Source organism: Populus trichocarpa, chromosome 14, assembly GCF_000002775.5.
Source record: "Populus trichocarpa isolate Nisqually-1 chromosome 14, P.trichocarpa_v4.1, whole genome shotgun sequence".
In the NCBI taxonomy this organism is placed as follows: Eukaryota; Viridiplantae; Streptophyta; class Magnoliopsida; order Malpighiales; family Salicaceae; genus Populus; species Populus trichocarpa.
Genome location: NC_037298.2, coordinates 1,289,427 through 1,304,185, shown reverse-complemented (window position 1 = coordinate 1,304,185; position 14,759 = coordinate 1,289,427). Strand labels below are relative to the sequence as shown.

Genomic DNA, 14,759 nt, shown 5'->3' with positions numbered 1-14,759 from the left:
TGCCAAATTCAAAAGATTTATACGTGTAAATTAGCTAAGTTCAAGGTAATATAATTCAGGCAAACATGTCAAACCTAAAAAATTTGTTAATGTCCAAGTTTTAAAGCTATATGTATGGTCATGGACGATCCTCTACAATAAAAATATAAAAAAAACATGATAAACTGTCATAACTATGCTCATAGGTGTACACAACGTCTTTTAATAAATATATCATACTAATTATCTCATTAATTATATGTAAAAAATATTTCTCTACTATTAATGTCGCTGAAAATAAAAGGCTTTCCAATCATTTTTTTCTCTAAAAACAACAAGGTTCAGGAGGTATAAATACCTCATGAACCATCTAAGTAAAAAGTTAGAATTTTTTATCTTTTAAGATAAAAATATATAAATTTCAGAGCATTAACCAACTTAAAATTTAAGAACAAACATGTTTTTTCCTTGATTTTAAAGCTCTTTTAAGTCATTTAATACATTTCCCATAAATATATCAACTTTATCATTGGAGGGTCTTTAAATCCCCTCTGATACTCAAGCTTCTATCATAAGTTTGGAGTTCCTTATGTTAAGAAAAAGAAATTCAAACACTTAATATATTAATTAACCACTGTTTTAAACATTAAATAATCTTTTATTTACCAATCTTGAATTTTAGGACAACATTAGTATTGGTATATACTAGGATGGATTTCATCAGCTACAGGAGTTTATTGTGAAATTTCATCATCATACAACTTACAAGGTGGAGAGATGCTTAAGCATGGCTTAATGAGGTTTATATAGGACCTGCAAGGGCTCGGTTTTGGGTATAGTGAGTCCTATTCCATCTTCCATAAACATATTTGGTTATGAGTTAAACCTTTAGTTAAATATATTAAATAGATTTGTATATTTTTTTTAGCTGTTTTTTTAGTGTGTCTCCTTTTGTATTCATATAATCTTGATATTCTACCTATGAGACATCAGTAGGATTGTCTCCGGTATTTGCTTCCGTGTTATTTCTACTTTTGAGTCAGATGAGTGAATAATTTTCCATATGCTAAATAATTAATATAAATACTTGAATTGTTAGTATGAAATCGATCATGTTTCTTGATAATTATTATTTATTCATTGTTTATAATTAAACATGATCACTTATTGAAAATGAATATTTGATACAAACCATTATATATTTCTGAATTGATAGCTTTTTATTTGATTGATGTCATGAGTTGAGTCTTGAGATATGAATCTGATTGTTTGATTATGATATGAATCTATGGTATGCTAGTCAGAATACTCATGTTAATAGGATAATTTAAGTCTTTGTGTACATCATATATAAACCCTAGTTGGTCATAGGAGTTACCAACCCGTGGCGACTGATCATTCTATAGTACGGAGTGTCATGCTTATTGCATTTTAATTTTCTGACGAGCCTTATTTTATGATATTCTTATTATGGTCTATTTAATAAACTTTCATATAAGAGGTTAAAGCCATATTTGTATATATATAATATATATGATCTAGTATATCGTATATTGAACATATATTAAATGGTAGGAGATGAAGTTTCACTTCCGGTAATTAACTGCTTTCCTCTCTTTCTTTTCTTTTCATGCCCCTGGATTGAAATGTAGTTGTAATTATTTTTTATTCAGAAATGTATTAAAATGATTTTTTTTTATTTTTAAAATTTATTTTTAATATCAGCACATTAATATATTTTCAAAATATAAAAATAATAATTTTAAATTAAAATAAATAATTCTTCACAAAAATCATTTGAACGGCATTATTGGGTTAAAGGTGACAGTGATTGATATGTAGCGGTAGATTTATTGATATTAATCCTAGGGAAGGCTGTTATGACGGGCGTCTACTGGGTGTTAATGTTTAATATCTTTGCAATTGTTTAAAATGTATAATGCAGCCAAATTGGGCAGCCTTAACTTTACATCAATGGAAAAAGTCAAAAGAAAAAAAATTGCAACTTTTGAAATTAAGGTGAGAAAAGATAATTTAAGTGAAATGATTTTCACCTGTCTGTGGTTAGACGACAAAGCTTAAAAAAATATGAATATTTAAATACTAGACAAAATAATTATAATCTAGATTCAATCACTATCTCACCAGGATGTTCTACCAAATGAGGCGAGGAATGACCTCAGATTGGGAGTAGAAATTTATTAACCTCACTAACCTTCCAGTGGGGTATGCTCAAGTGAGGTTAATAAGTATTGGCTCTGTTCGTGCTCATCTCCTACACAACAAAACATAAATAATACCGAGGGCCTCACAATTCAATATTTTGTCATACATGACTACACAATTCTTTCTATTAGTGATATATCTTGACTAAGTTGGGTAAAAAACTTAGCTAATCAGGTTAAAAAGTTAGATTGTTCCTGTGATTTAGTCGATGTGAACCTAACTTGATCAAGATCTAGTCATTAACTCGCTGGTTTTTTCATTGAAATTTTTTATTAAAATAATGTAGTTTTGGTTTTTTAAAAATAAAAATAAAAATCAACTCTTGAGTCACGGGTATTTCTCTGAAACTATGAAACAAAAACCAAAAGAATGATGAATCTAAACATTATTTATTTCAAAGACAACAACACGTTTTCCTTACAACCCAATCACACAAATCAAGCAATAATTAACGTATGAACTTATCTAATCATGTCAAAAACTTAGATTGTTCATGAGACTTAGTCGACCTGAACCTAACCCGATCAAGATCTAGTCATTAATTCGCTGGTTTTTTCATTGAATTTTTTTGTTAAAACAGTGTAGTTTTAGTTTTTTAAAAATAAAAATAAAAATCAACCCTTGAGTCATGGGCATCTTCTCTGAAACTATGAAACAAGAATCAACAGAATGATGGATTGTGTCGATTCAACAGAATGAAGAATACTGAATCTTTATTCAAGAGAATACTGTCACTATTACAGAAAAACTTTAGGAGCCAAGGAATACTACAAGGTATACTTGGTGATTGAAAAACTAGTGACAATGACTGAAACTGAATTGAAATTGGACTTGGATAGGATGAGAGCAAATTCACCTGAATTTCTCTCTTCACACACACACACACACAAGGTGTATTTTTCTTCTCTGCCTATTCCATTCGATTGCAGTGCATTATATGCATGCAGGGTGTTCGTCCGGAATAGTAGGATTTACAGTTTTCTTACACGTGTCTATTGACACATTACTAATTATAAGTGAAACGGTGTGTTTGATGAATTTGAAGTTTTCTCGTTATGGCTCTGTTCAAATTCCTTCCCCCTGCCTTGTTTGTGACTCATCATTAAGGGAATTAATGTTGGCAGCATGTAACATGTATCTAAACATTATTTATTTCAAAGGCAACAACACGTTTTCCTTACAGCTCAATCACACAAATCAAGCAATAATTTACATATTAATCGTTCCATAATGAGCATGAAGATTGAAGCGGTCCAACCATAGAAAAAAGCTACATAGAAGGACCAGAAGCCCGATCATACCTTCGCACTAGAGCTGGGAGAATAGGTTAGCCATGGAATGATATGGTTTACAAAAAGCCTCCAAAGGCTTAGCCTTAACCATAGAAATTGCTGCTGCTACTGTCATATCAACCATCTCCTGTCCAGTCCTCTCCCACTCAAAGCACTGAAAAAGTGCAGCCATTGCCAACATGATTGCGCGCATACCCATGTTAGATCCTGGGCAAGCCCTCCTTCCCATACCAAATGGAATAAACTTGATGCCTTCCTTTTCCTCCTCGGTCGCTTCAAATCTCTCTGGCTTGAACCTGTCAGGTTGTTCCCACATCTTGGGATCCCTGTGCATGGCGAAAGCATTCACCAGTAGGATTGTGCCTTTTGGAACCTTGTATCCTGCCACGGTACAGTCTTCAGATGGACAACGTGGGAGTAAGAGTGGCACAACAGGATACAGCCGAAGCGTCTCATTGATAACGCAACGGAGATATTTTAGCTTAGGAAGATCCACCTCCTCTACCAAGCGCGTATGCCCAACTTGACTATCAATCTCTTCTCTTACCTTCTGCAATATCTCTGGATGATTCAGCAGAAGTGACATTGCCCATTCCATGGTAACAGCTACTGTATCTGTCCCTGCAGAAAACATTGCCTGTAGAACAAGAAGAAATTCAAGTCAGCCAACGAAAAATGCTAATATATACTTTTGAACAGAAGCATTAGTAACATACACATCCATTTACACTGCAGAATACTCCATAATAATTGAATAAAAAATGTGAACTAATCTATCAATTCATCGTCCTTGTCCATATTTTAAGAACTTGATAGATGTACTGTGATCAGCTGGGAAACACATATATAGCCACGTTCGTGTTACGTGGGGGCAAAAAAGAAAACGAGCCAGAATCAGACAAGGGGAGATGCATGAATTGAGAAAGTGAACGGCAGAATTGTTATACTGCAATTAGCATGCGCCATCCATTTTTCATTAGGATTTTTTTAAGATATTGATAATAACATTTCTATTATAATATAATCAGTAGTTCGGTTTTTCTCAAAGGTAAAGAACTAGCTAAAAAAAGAGCATGGATTAATAGGTTATCAGGTCAATACACGAATCATTGAGTTAACCCAGATTAATTATTTAGTTAAAAAATCATTGTTTCTTTTTAATTAACCCGACTAGGTTTCGATTGAATGTAACTTGATCGAATTAACTAGATTTAACCTGTCACATGGCCCGTCTAGATTAACTACAAAGAGCACATAATAAAGCCAAACGAAGACAGACAAATTGTTGGAGCCGGGGGAAAAGAAAAGTGCAGAAAGAGAATACAGCAAGCCAGCAAGAACAGCTCGTCAGCTCTCTTACAGGCAAGTAATATCACAAGCATGAAGCATCTGTCAAGGTAATTTTTCTGCGACATTAGTCAGTTGGCAGTTGAAAAAATAAGGGAGAAACGAAATAATCAAAATAAATTTCTCCATGCTATTCTTAATGGCCAACGATAAACAGCAAATAATTTTGTCAACTGCAAACCAAAATTCAGAAACAGATGGAAAGACAATCAATCTAAATCTGCCTGCAAAAACTGCTTACCACTACGAGACCCTTGATGATATCATCTGTATAGAAATCAGGTTCTTGTTCTTGGAGAGACAATAAAGTTTCGATCATGGTTGTCTTCTCCGGTCCTGCATCAGGACTTGAACATGAACTGGTTTTCTTTTGTCGAATCTCATCTATCAAGTCTTGCGAAAATCCATCCCTCCCATCACGCACCTTGATAACACTCTTCTCAAACCCTTTGTAATTGATCCATTTCAAAGCAGGAAAGAAATCACACAAACCCGTGGATAAAGGTGGATGGAATATCTTTTTGAGTTCCGTAAGATCCTGCTTGCCCAAATCCGAGCAGGCAACCTCCTCTTCAATACATTTCTTACCAGCAGACATCCTCATAGCGACATTGAAACTGAGGAGTGAGAAGAAATAATGCAAATCCACCTTTTTGTTGCCACTACAGGAGACTTTAGACAATTGGCGGAGAAGGGAGCAAACTTCTTCTTTGCGGACTGCAGAGAACTTATTGAGGCCTTTCTGAGAGAACATTTCAAGGACGGCGAAGCGCCTGAGGGTACGCCAAAGATGGCCATATGGAGAGAAGATAATAGTGGTATAGTTGTAAGTTAAATGATCTCCGGCTAAGAAAGTAGGCCTGTTGGAAAGGACCACGTCGTTCTTTGTGAAACATTCTTCAACAGCTGATGGAGAACTAAGAACAAGCATAGACCTGCAGCCTGCTTTAAGGGAAAGAACTGGGCCATATTGCTGCAATAAAGTCTGTAGCGTTTGGTGTAGTGGTGGCTTGAGAAGGTGGAGATGGCCTATTATTGGAAGAGAAGGAGGACTTGGTGGCAAGTTTTTGTTACCATGGAATACATATTTGATTACAAGAAAAATTAGGAAGAAGAAAGCAAGGCAGCAGTAAGACAGCATGTTTTCCAAGAGAAGCATGAAAGAGTGGCTAGTCCAGTTATCTGGTTAAATAATTAAATTCATGGCTGTGGACGGTTAAATAAAAAAAAAATCCTTGTCTTTGCGTTCTTGTAGTTGGAGATAATTTTTAATCTTATCATAATTTTTAAAATATTTATTTAATCTATATTAAATTGTGGTAAGAACTTAAATTGAAGAAAAAATTTGTGGTTTTTTTTTAAAAAAATATTAAAACAACTAATGAATCACTAAACCAACTTGTATCAATTATTTCATTAAAATAGTATTGATTTATTCTTTATTTTAGAAAAAAAATTATATTTATTCAGTCAAGTTTGAATTATGAATTAAATTTTACTTGATCAATTGACAGTTGATATTACAGGGTAATATATTTTTTAAAAATATTTTTTATATAAAAATATATTATAATAATATTTTTATGTTTGATATTATCACATCAAAACTAAAAAAACCTATTAAAAATTATTAATTTAATATTTTTCATATTAAACTTAACGTAGGTAAATACAAATTCAATGCCAAATGCCAAATAGCTTTTAAATCACTAAAAATATAATTGAGTCCATTAGATTTTATCAACTCAATATACTATCCAATTCAACTAAACAATGTATTCCAAAATTGATATTTCAATTATCAATTTATTAAATCGACGACTAAAGTTGGTTGATGTTTATATTTTGGCTTGGGACTCCATTAATCAAGTTTTCACTATCATTAAAAAAAACAAAAACAAAAGTCAAATTGGCATTTAACACGTGGTAAAACTAACATGGTCTTTTGCTTGAGGTATAGAGCCAGTTGACTTTCTAGAATCTAGACAGGGGACAATGAACTATATTGTATTGGGCCTGAGGCCTATTTGCAGATAAAGCACCTTATTTAAGTTATTTGAAATAAAATGGCATTTGTTCTTAAGCCCAGGATAAACCCATTATCGCTTTGACCAGCCCAAACATTTGCAATGGAATAATTGCAACCATTCCAAATGAAACACAGGCCCAGGCCCAGTACATGTAATTACCTTGCAAAAAATAGTAATTACCTCTAAATAGCTTAGATAACAGATTACGCTCCATTTAGCACTGCTTCTTCTTTTTTATCTTGAATCCAGGTAAAAATCTGGAAAACTATAATTTATAATTTATTTTTTAAAATGATAATTGCAGAAGATAGTGCTTGACAATGTGATTGGCTGCGTATTTGTCAAAAAAAATATGTATTTAAAATGAATTTTTTTTATGTTTTTGAATGGTTTTAATATAAAAAAATTAAAAATAATATTATTTTAATATATTTAAAAAGGAAAAAGAATTTAATATCTATCATAATACTACACACACACTAATAACAGCAGTAGCATGTAAATTCATAGGTAGAACAGATCATACATTCTATCAACACATTTTTACGTACGACGTAAAACATTTAGAAGGAATGCCATCAGCGGGCGTCCATGTAAGATCTCCTTCTGAAGGTGGGGGAAAGGCCCTTCACTTGACCTTGAAGCCTTAAGCTAGACGAGAAGATAGCTTTCAAACCCATTTAAAGATGGGAGAGGAGGGTAATCAAATCACGGCGTGGACTACACAATGCTTCCAGAGGCTTAGCTTTAGACAAAATCATTCCAAGACCATGGCTCGTGTCTTCCACTGTTCCAACCTTATCCCACTCGAAGCACTGGACGAGGACACCCAAGGCTAAAGAAACTATCTGCAAACCCATGCTAGCACCTGGACAAACTCTCCTCCCTATTCCAAATGGAATGTATTTGAAACCATCTCCCTCTCCTAAACCTGCTTCAAATCTTTCAGGCTTGAATTCATTGGGCTCCTCCCAAAGTTTGGGATCTCTATGCATGGTCCAAGCATTTACCACCAGCATTGTGCCTTGCGGTATATCAAATCCCCCCGCAGTGCAAGCCTCAGACGAAAAATGAGGCAGCAAAAGGGGAGCTGGAGGATATAATCTAAGAGTCTCGTTTATGACACACCTGAGGTAGGGAAGCTTGACAATATCCGACTCGTTAAGCAAACGCCCATGTCCAACATGTTCATCAATCTCAGCTTTCACCTTCTGCATTACTTTTGGATGATTCAAGAGGAGTGTCATTGCCCATTCCAAAGTAATTGCTGATGTTTCTGTGCCAGCAATAAACATCATCTGGTATACATTGCTTTAGCATTGTTAGGATGAAAATCATACTCCTAGTGTTTTGACAATACTTAACTGTGTGAATAGTGGAAATTTAGCATAGAAACAAATGTGAACTTTCAAGTGTCAAACACGATATTCCCGTTCCTTTAGAGCTTAAGACATTTTTGGACACAAACGCACTATAACTGTAAGTAAAATGATCCCCAGCCAAGTTTTGGGGTTTGTCTGCAAATATTATGTCATTCTTGGTATATCCTGTGGATTGACCCAGCTAATTCTCGATCTAGACCTTAATCTGGATCTTATAACTATGGTTAGAGTTCATTATTTATATACTCATTTTGATATATCAACAAGTTTTCACAAACAACCAAGTAAATCTTCACTGGGGGGGTTAAGAATCTAATGAATAGTGGCTTAAAGCTCAGACAAGAACACAGACAAGTTTTCACTTTTTTCTCTTCTCCTCCGGAACCAAATTTGGGGAATGAAAATGAGCTGCCGAAGCTATGTTCTTTTCCAAAGATAGCTTCAACCAGCCAAAACTTTGAAGCAGTGTACTAATACGAATGACGAAACGAATTGGTTTTGCAGAATCAAACACTATGAACAAGTAGAAAAGGGCTTGCCGATTACGGATTGTACAGTAAATTTCGACATTTTCAGCCGCTAATAGTTCAGACTTTAGATTACTAAAGATGTAATAAAACAGAGAAAACTTGGTGCATGCTACTACAGTACTACGTACCAGCACTGTACTTTTGATAACTTCGTCCGTGTAAAATTCAGGTTCTGATTCTTGCAGACACAAGAGAATTTCAGCCACCGACCTTCTCTCTTCTCCATCTGTTACTTCATCAGTTTTCAAAGAAGTGGTTTTCTTTAATTTTAATCGAATTTCATCAATCAAATTTTGCAAAAATTCATCTCTAATTCCATGCAACTTTTTCATATTCTTCTCCAGCCCTTTAAAACCAATCACCCTCAAAATTGGGATAAAATCACAGATATTCATGGCCAGGCTAGGAAAGAACTTATCCTTAAAATCTTGAAATAGTTGCTTCTCCATCTTTGTGCCAGCATGTTCCTCTTCAACACAACGTTTTCCAGCAGACACTATCATGACAACATTGGAAGCCAGAATAGAGAACAAAAGCCTCAGCTCCACGTTCTGTGTTCCACTGGTTGAGACCTTCAACAGTCTGCGAATGAGGCAACTAACTTCTTCCTCACGTACCGTAGAGGACTTTCGTAGACTCTTTGAAGAGAATATTTCAGCAACAGCAAGACGTCGTAGCTTTCGCCAAAGATCACCATAAGGTGCCCACACAAAAGCAGAATAATTGTAGGTCAGACGATCCCCTGCCATTGACTTGGGCCTGTTCGCAAATATCTTGTCATTCTTGGTGAAGCATTCTTCCACAACAGATGGTGAAGACACAACGATGACAAAACGAGAACCAAATCTGAGAGATAGGGCTGGACCGTAACGTGATAAAAGAGCATGCAGTGATTTGTATAGTGGTTGCTTAAGGAGGTATAGGTGTCCAATAACAGGAAGAGCAAATGGAGCAGGGGGCAGATTTCTCTTCCGATGGAACAAGTTCTTGACAACAATGAAAAGGAAGAACAATAAAGCAAGGTGATAGTACAAGAATTCCATTAAGAAACAGAAAATCCAAGAACACCAGAGCCACGAAGAGGAAGATAGATCTTATCAACTAGGAAAGCCTGATGTGGTGAAGCGGTTACATGCTATGAACTGTTTGACTATCGAAATCAGCGGTCTTTCTTGGCCACTACTGAGAACTCCCAACCACTTTATGCTGACTAAATTGAATTGCTAAATTAACAGTGTCTGGCCCCATGACCATGGAGTTTAGAGCAATGTTTCCTATTTTTTTTACAAAATAATTTAGAGCAGGTATCCCTTTTTGTCCTTATAACGAAGATTACTCTGAATATTAATTAAATATAGATCGGAGTAGATTATAAAATAGTTTCCTAGTTCTAAGAAATTAATTAATTAATTTTTCCTATTTTAAAAACTGATTATTTAGTTTTTTATAGTATTAACCATGTTGAATTTAATAATATTTTATTCTAAAAATATCTTCTTTTTTCATCAGTCTTTTCATAATATCTATTTTTTTGTGTTTCTTAAAATAAAAATAATAATTTAATTGGATAAAAACATAAAATAAAAAAGAACTAAACATTAATTTTTGAAATAAAATACCAATTAATTTATTTTTCAAAACTAAAAAGATTATGCATGATCTAGAAGTATAGAGAGCAGATATTTACTGAAGAATAAAGAAATAAATTGAAGTCAAATTGAGTACAATCCGCGGCATTGAGATGCTGGTCGGTAATGTGATTGTGGGTTCGCCTGCAGTCATATATTTCAGTGTTTAGTAATAAAAAAAAAATAATAATTTTATTAGTGGAACCCATCAATTTTCACCGTTGCGTCACAGGTTTTGAGAAGAAGCAGCTGCTTCTCGTGGTGAACAGTGGAGCCATGCTCCATTATTGCACTGTTCACGTGAACAGTTGTTGTTTTTTTATAAAAAAAAACCAGTGCAGTTAATTTATTTCACTCGCACTGTTCACGTGAACGTGAACTATTAATTTTTATTTTTTTTTGTTTTTAAAAAAAATTAGTTTAAGGTGAATTAAATTTACTCGTACTGTAATCTCAATTTTATTCCTGATAATATGTTACCTAATTTTATTGCACGCTCAAAAAATCATGAAAACTGTAGTTCTTGTCGAATAAATTTTGGACGTAATGAAATTGTAAATTTTTTTAAAAAAAATTGAGTTTTACTTGAAAAACTAGTATTTAATATTATTTAATAACACTATATAAATTAGAAGGATATCGCATGATGACGTAGTATTTGTGAAATTTGATCGCAATTCCAATTATGTTCTTGCCGGGTCCGACCCAGTTAAAAAAATTCAGTTCTTATTTTTATTTTAATTGTGTTTTATTCATTAAATTAGAAGGATATTGCTTGATGACGTAACAAAAAATTCAGTTTTTGTTGTTGCGTGCTTAAGAAACCATGAAAAATATAGTCATTGTTGGATAGATTTCGTATGTGATGACATTGCATGTAGTTTAATGGAATAATAAATAAATTTTGATATCAATATTATTTATTTCATGATGTAATAATAGTAGTTAAATCTACAATATTTAAATTAAAAATATTTTTAATTATTTTATAACCTCAATTTGAAAAGTATTGTTTTAACCAAACACATTAAACTATTTTTTCTTCAACCTTAATTTTAACCACAATTTTAACCAAACACCTATTTTTTCAAACCAACTTCAACTAAAAATATTTTTTATAAAATAATTTTTTTCAAACCACAACTATAATAACAACCACATACCAAACACACTCTAAATTTCTAAGCCTACCATTTATTAATCAGGCAGTTGTGGATTAGATTTTCAGAAGAAACAAGGCGCTGTAGTTTGACTAATGGCAGTACTTGTGGCTCTACCAGCTAGGGAGGTCATTGTTACAATAAATTTCTTTCCAACATCTCCATCTCCAATCGAAAGATTTTTTTTTATGGTGTGTGGTGGTTAATTATAGTTGTTTTTTAAAATATTTTAAAAATATATATATTAAAAATTATTTTTTTATTTTTTAAAAATTATTTTTAATATTCACACTTTAAAATTATTTTAAAAAATATAGAAGTTCAATTAAAAAAAAACTCAAATTTTAAATCTTGTTCTAAAACCGCTACAGGAATACCATGTGTATTAGGAATTTTAGTATTGTACTTTTTTAAAACTATATTTTTGTATAAGAATATATTAAAATATTTTTTTTAATTTTAACATTAATAATTCAAAACTAGAAACACTAAAAAATATTAATAAAACAAATTCAAAAATTAAAATTAAAACAACTACTTGACTTGAATCACCTAGCATGTAAAATGATTCGGCAAAGAAAATAAGAGATTAATGGGTATTTAAAACAAGAACATGGTGTGATCCGTGCTCAATTAAGCGGTCAACTATGTTAGCTTCTTGATTGCAGAGGCCACAAGAAGCTATGCTTCTCCCTCTATATGGGCTCGTATGTTGTCATCCTATCATTTATGGGCTTTTGTATGAGCAAAATGGCTGTAAGTCCTTGACTTTAGGATCTGATTAACAGCAGGTTATTGAATCAATTGTTTTTATTAAAATATTTTTTTTCTTGATATTATTATATAAGTCAGCAGCATCACTAAAATTCTAGCAAGGTTGAATGAATTTGACAAATTCAACATCTCATCTGGCTCTGTTAGAAACTCAATTCAGGTCAAGCTGGGTTCTAGATTTTTTAAATCAATCCTATAAGCTGGATGAATTTAACGGTAACATCGATCGATGACATAGTATATAGGCATGCATCCTGTTTGCAAGGAATATGGAGTATATGATGGCTAATAGCCAGAAGTTTGGGGTGGTATGAGAGAGCACACGTCAGTAGAGACATGGTGGAGTTTAACAAGGTGTTCTCCGACGAAGGGGAAGGAACAGTGGCGGATGGTCTCGTTGTTGATCATCAAACCATCGAAAAAAAGTAATAAGTGCATAGAAAAGACAATTAATACAGAACATTCACAGAAAAGTTGAACATGTTTCTTGATCACTAGTTAATATATTCATAAATTACATACACTTGGTATCAAGCTACAAAAAGAACAGCTAGAGTTGAGAGCACAGACAAATCTTACGAGCATAGAACTGCATCCTAGCTTTCAAGCGATTCTCAGCCATCACAATCATTGCCAAAATGCAGACTAATTAGTGGGATTGTGATTGCAGCATCTAGTATGTGTGACCTTCAAGGTCTTCCTTTCACATTTTGCAGCTCTAGCTAATTCAGGAACTAGCAACAAAATTGATCTTCAATTTCTAAAGAGGCCAAGGAGTAATTACTTCTTGAGAACTAACAGAAAGACTTGGCTCAGCGGTTGTGAAGAGGGTCTGAAGCGTTTGGAACTTTTCTTTTGCTTGAAAAGAACATATCAAAGGAGTGCCTCAAACGTTTCTGTTGCTGCTTCTCTGTGCTACTTGGTGGCAGCTGATCTTGTAAGCCATGAACATTCACCATTGTCTCTTCTTTCTGATCTCCTGGGAGCAACAGTACAAGGAGAGTTAAAACCACTAGCTTCTGCAACATGTAGACTTGAAGGGACTGTTGAAGGTGCATTTTTCTACCTAGAAATTGTTTTGACGTTTGAGTGAGAGTGAGAAAAGAGAGCTTGCTGCTTCGAATTAGGGAGAGAAACGCAAGATCTGGGACCAGCAAGGTAAAGGCAGAAAGTTAGATGGCTTTGTTTGGCAAGGGAAGAGGAGGAAAGAAGTGATAAGGTAGCGTTGTTATTGAGTACACCCTGCAAACAAGGAACGCAACTCACGATGTAACTTTTTTGCTATTCTTTACATGTTCTTTGTATTTCACGAGAACTTTTTGCCTTCTATATTGCTTTCGTTCTCGCTTTCAGTCCCTAAAATAAGGTCACACCAGGTCTAATTTATAACATATAGTATATACAGATCTTGGCTCTTGTGCTTTTTTTTTCTTTGTCAGGGCAGTGTTCGTCAGCTTTGAAAACTAGTCAATTTACTCTTTATAGCCACTGCTTCATCTGGAGCCAGGAGAAAGAGTGACTTTAAAAAAATGGGTTTCTGAATTATTAGTTTCTTATTATTTTCAAGAACTTTTTTCTCCTTCATGCAAAGTTGAACGAAAAGGCAAGAATGTGCGAAGCTTTTAAGGGTGTAAAGTAGCTAATTTCCTACACTAATCTTTCCTTACAGTACAAGTTTTGAGTAGTCAAATCATGCGCAACTGAACCGACCCACGGTTCTTTCTTGCAGCCATTGAATATATGGAATCAAATATTGTACTGTACTAGAAAAGCAAGAGAACTCTTTGGTGATGCAACAAGGCCAGTGATTCCCTAATTCCCTAATTAATTCCGTGACTCTTGGCTTGCCATGGCATCTTTTAAAAAATAATATTTTAAAAAAGAATTAATATTTTTTTTATATTTTTAGATATTTTTACACCTTAAAAAAACAATATTTATTACAATCTAAGCATCCCTTTTGAAAATGAGAGGCCACTGAAGTTGGAACCGAACATAAGCCAGCTATATCCACATGTTGATGCTTGAAAAAATGGATTAAAGAATCTGAGGGGACGTAAAAAGAAGACAAGGTTGAAAACATCATACAATTTGCTAGGAATTTTAACTGGTTGCCATTATGATTACCGACACGTGGTGTGGAATCTTCACAGATTACAGTGTAGCTGGGAGGTGTTTTAAAATACAATGACAGTTATTTTTTAAAAATAATTTTTAACATAGAATATTAAATAAAAATATCAAAAAAAATTAATTTACAGTAACGAAAAAATTTAAAAGGATTTTTAAAATGCAAAGAGAAAAAAGTGCAGGCACATTTTTCTTCCAGGCTCGTGTACTTGTCTGTTTAGTGGTTTGAAACTACCTACCTATGGCGGAGTGGGCCTCCTACTCTAGCCTATGGGGAGACA

At 33.7% G+C, this 14,759-nt stretch overlaps 2 protein-coding genes across 2 annotated transcripts; both read right to left on the bottom strand.

Annotated features, from left to right (window-relative positions):
• Window positions 1–3,338: 3,338 nt before the first annotated feature.
• Window positions 3,339–6,038, bottom strand: LOC18104825 (cytochrome P450 81C13). The gene is made up of 2 exons (XM_006374800.3): window positions 5,086–6,038; window positions 3,339–4,134 (listed from the first exon to the last, which is right to left on the bottom strand). The coding sequence occupies exons 1-2, from the start codon at window positions 6,001–6,003 to the stop codon at window positions 3,514–3,516; spliced, it is 1,539 nt and encodes a 512-aa protein (XP_006374862.3). The 5' UTR covers window positions 6,004–6,038; the 3' UTR covers window positions 3,339–3,513.
• Window positions 6,039–7,280: 1,242 nt separating this feature from the next.
• On the bottom strand, window positions 7,281–9,990 carry LOC18104824 (cytochrome P450 81C13). The gene is made up of 2 exons (XM_006374799.3): window positions 8,915–9,990; window positions 7,281–8,172 (listed from the first exon to the last, which is right to left on the bottom strand). Exons 1-2 carry the CDS (start codon window positions 9,827–9,829, stop codon window positions 7,555–7,557), a joined length of 1,533 nt encoding a protein of 510 aa, XP_006374861.1. The 5' UTR covers window positions 9,830–9,990; the 3' UTR covers window positions 7,281–7,554.
• Between the last annotated feature and the right edge of the window lie 4,769 nt (window positions 9,991–14,759).

What these genes read in the sequence shown, in the direction of transcription:
- LOC18104825 (XM_006374800.3), bottom strand. Translation starts at nt 6,003, where the DNA reads ATGCTTCTCTTGGAAAACATGCTGTCTTACTGCTGCCTTGCTTTCTTC. An exon ending in TCATCAAGGGTCTCGTAGTG is followed by an intron (nt 4,135 to 5,085) that starts GTAAGCAGTTTT and finishes CTTGTTCTACAG; the next exon opens with GCAATGTTTTCTGCAGGGAC.
- LOC18104824 (XM_006374799.3), bottom strand. Translation starts at nt 9,829, where the DNA reads ATGGAATTCTTGTACTATCACCTTGCTTTATTGTTCTTCCTTTTCATT. An exon ending in TTATCAAAAGTACAGTGCTG is followed by an intron (nt 8,173 to 8,914) that starts GTACGTAGTACT and finishes AATGTATACCAG; the next exon opens with ATGATGTTTATTGCTGGCAC.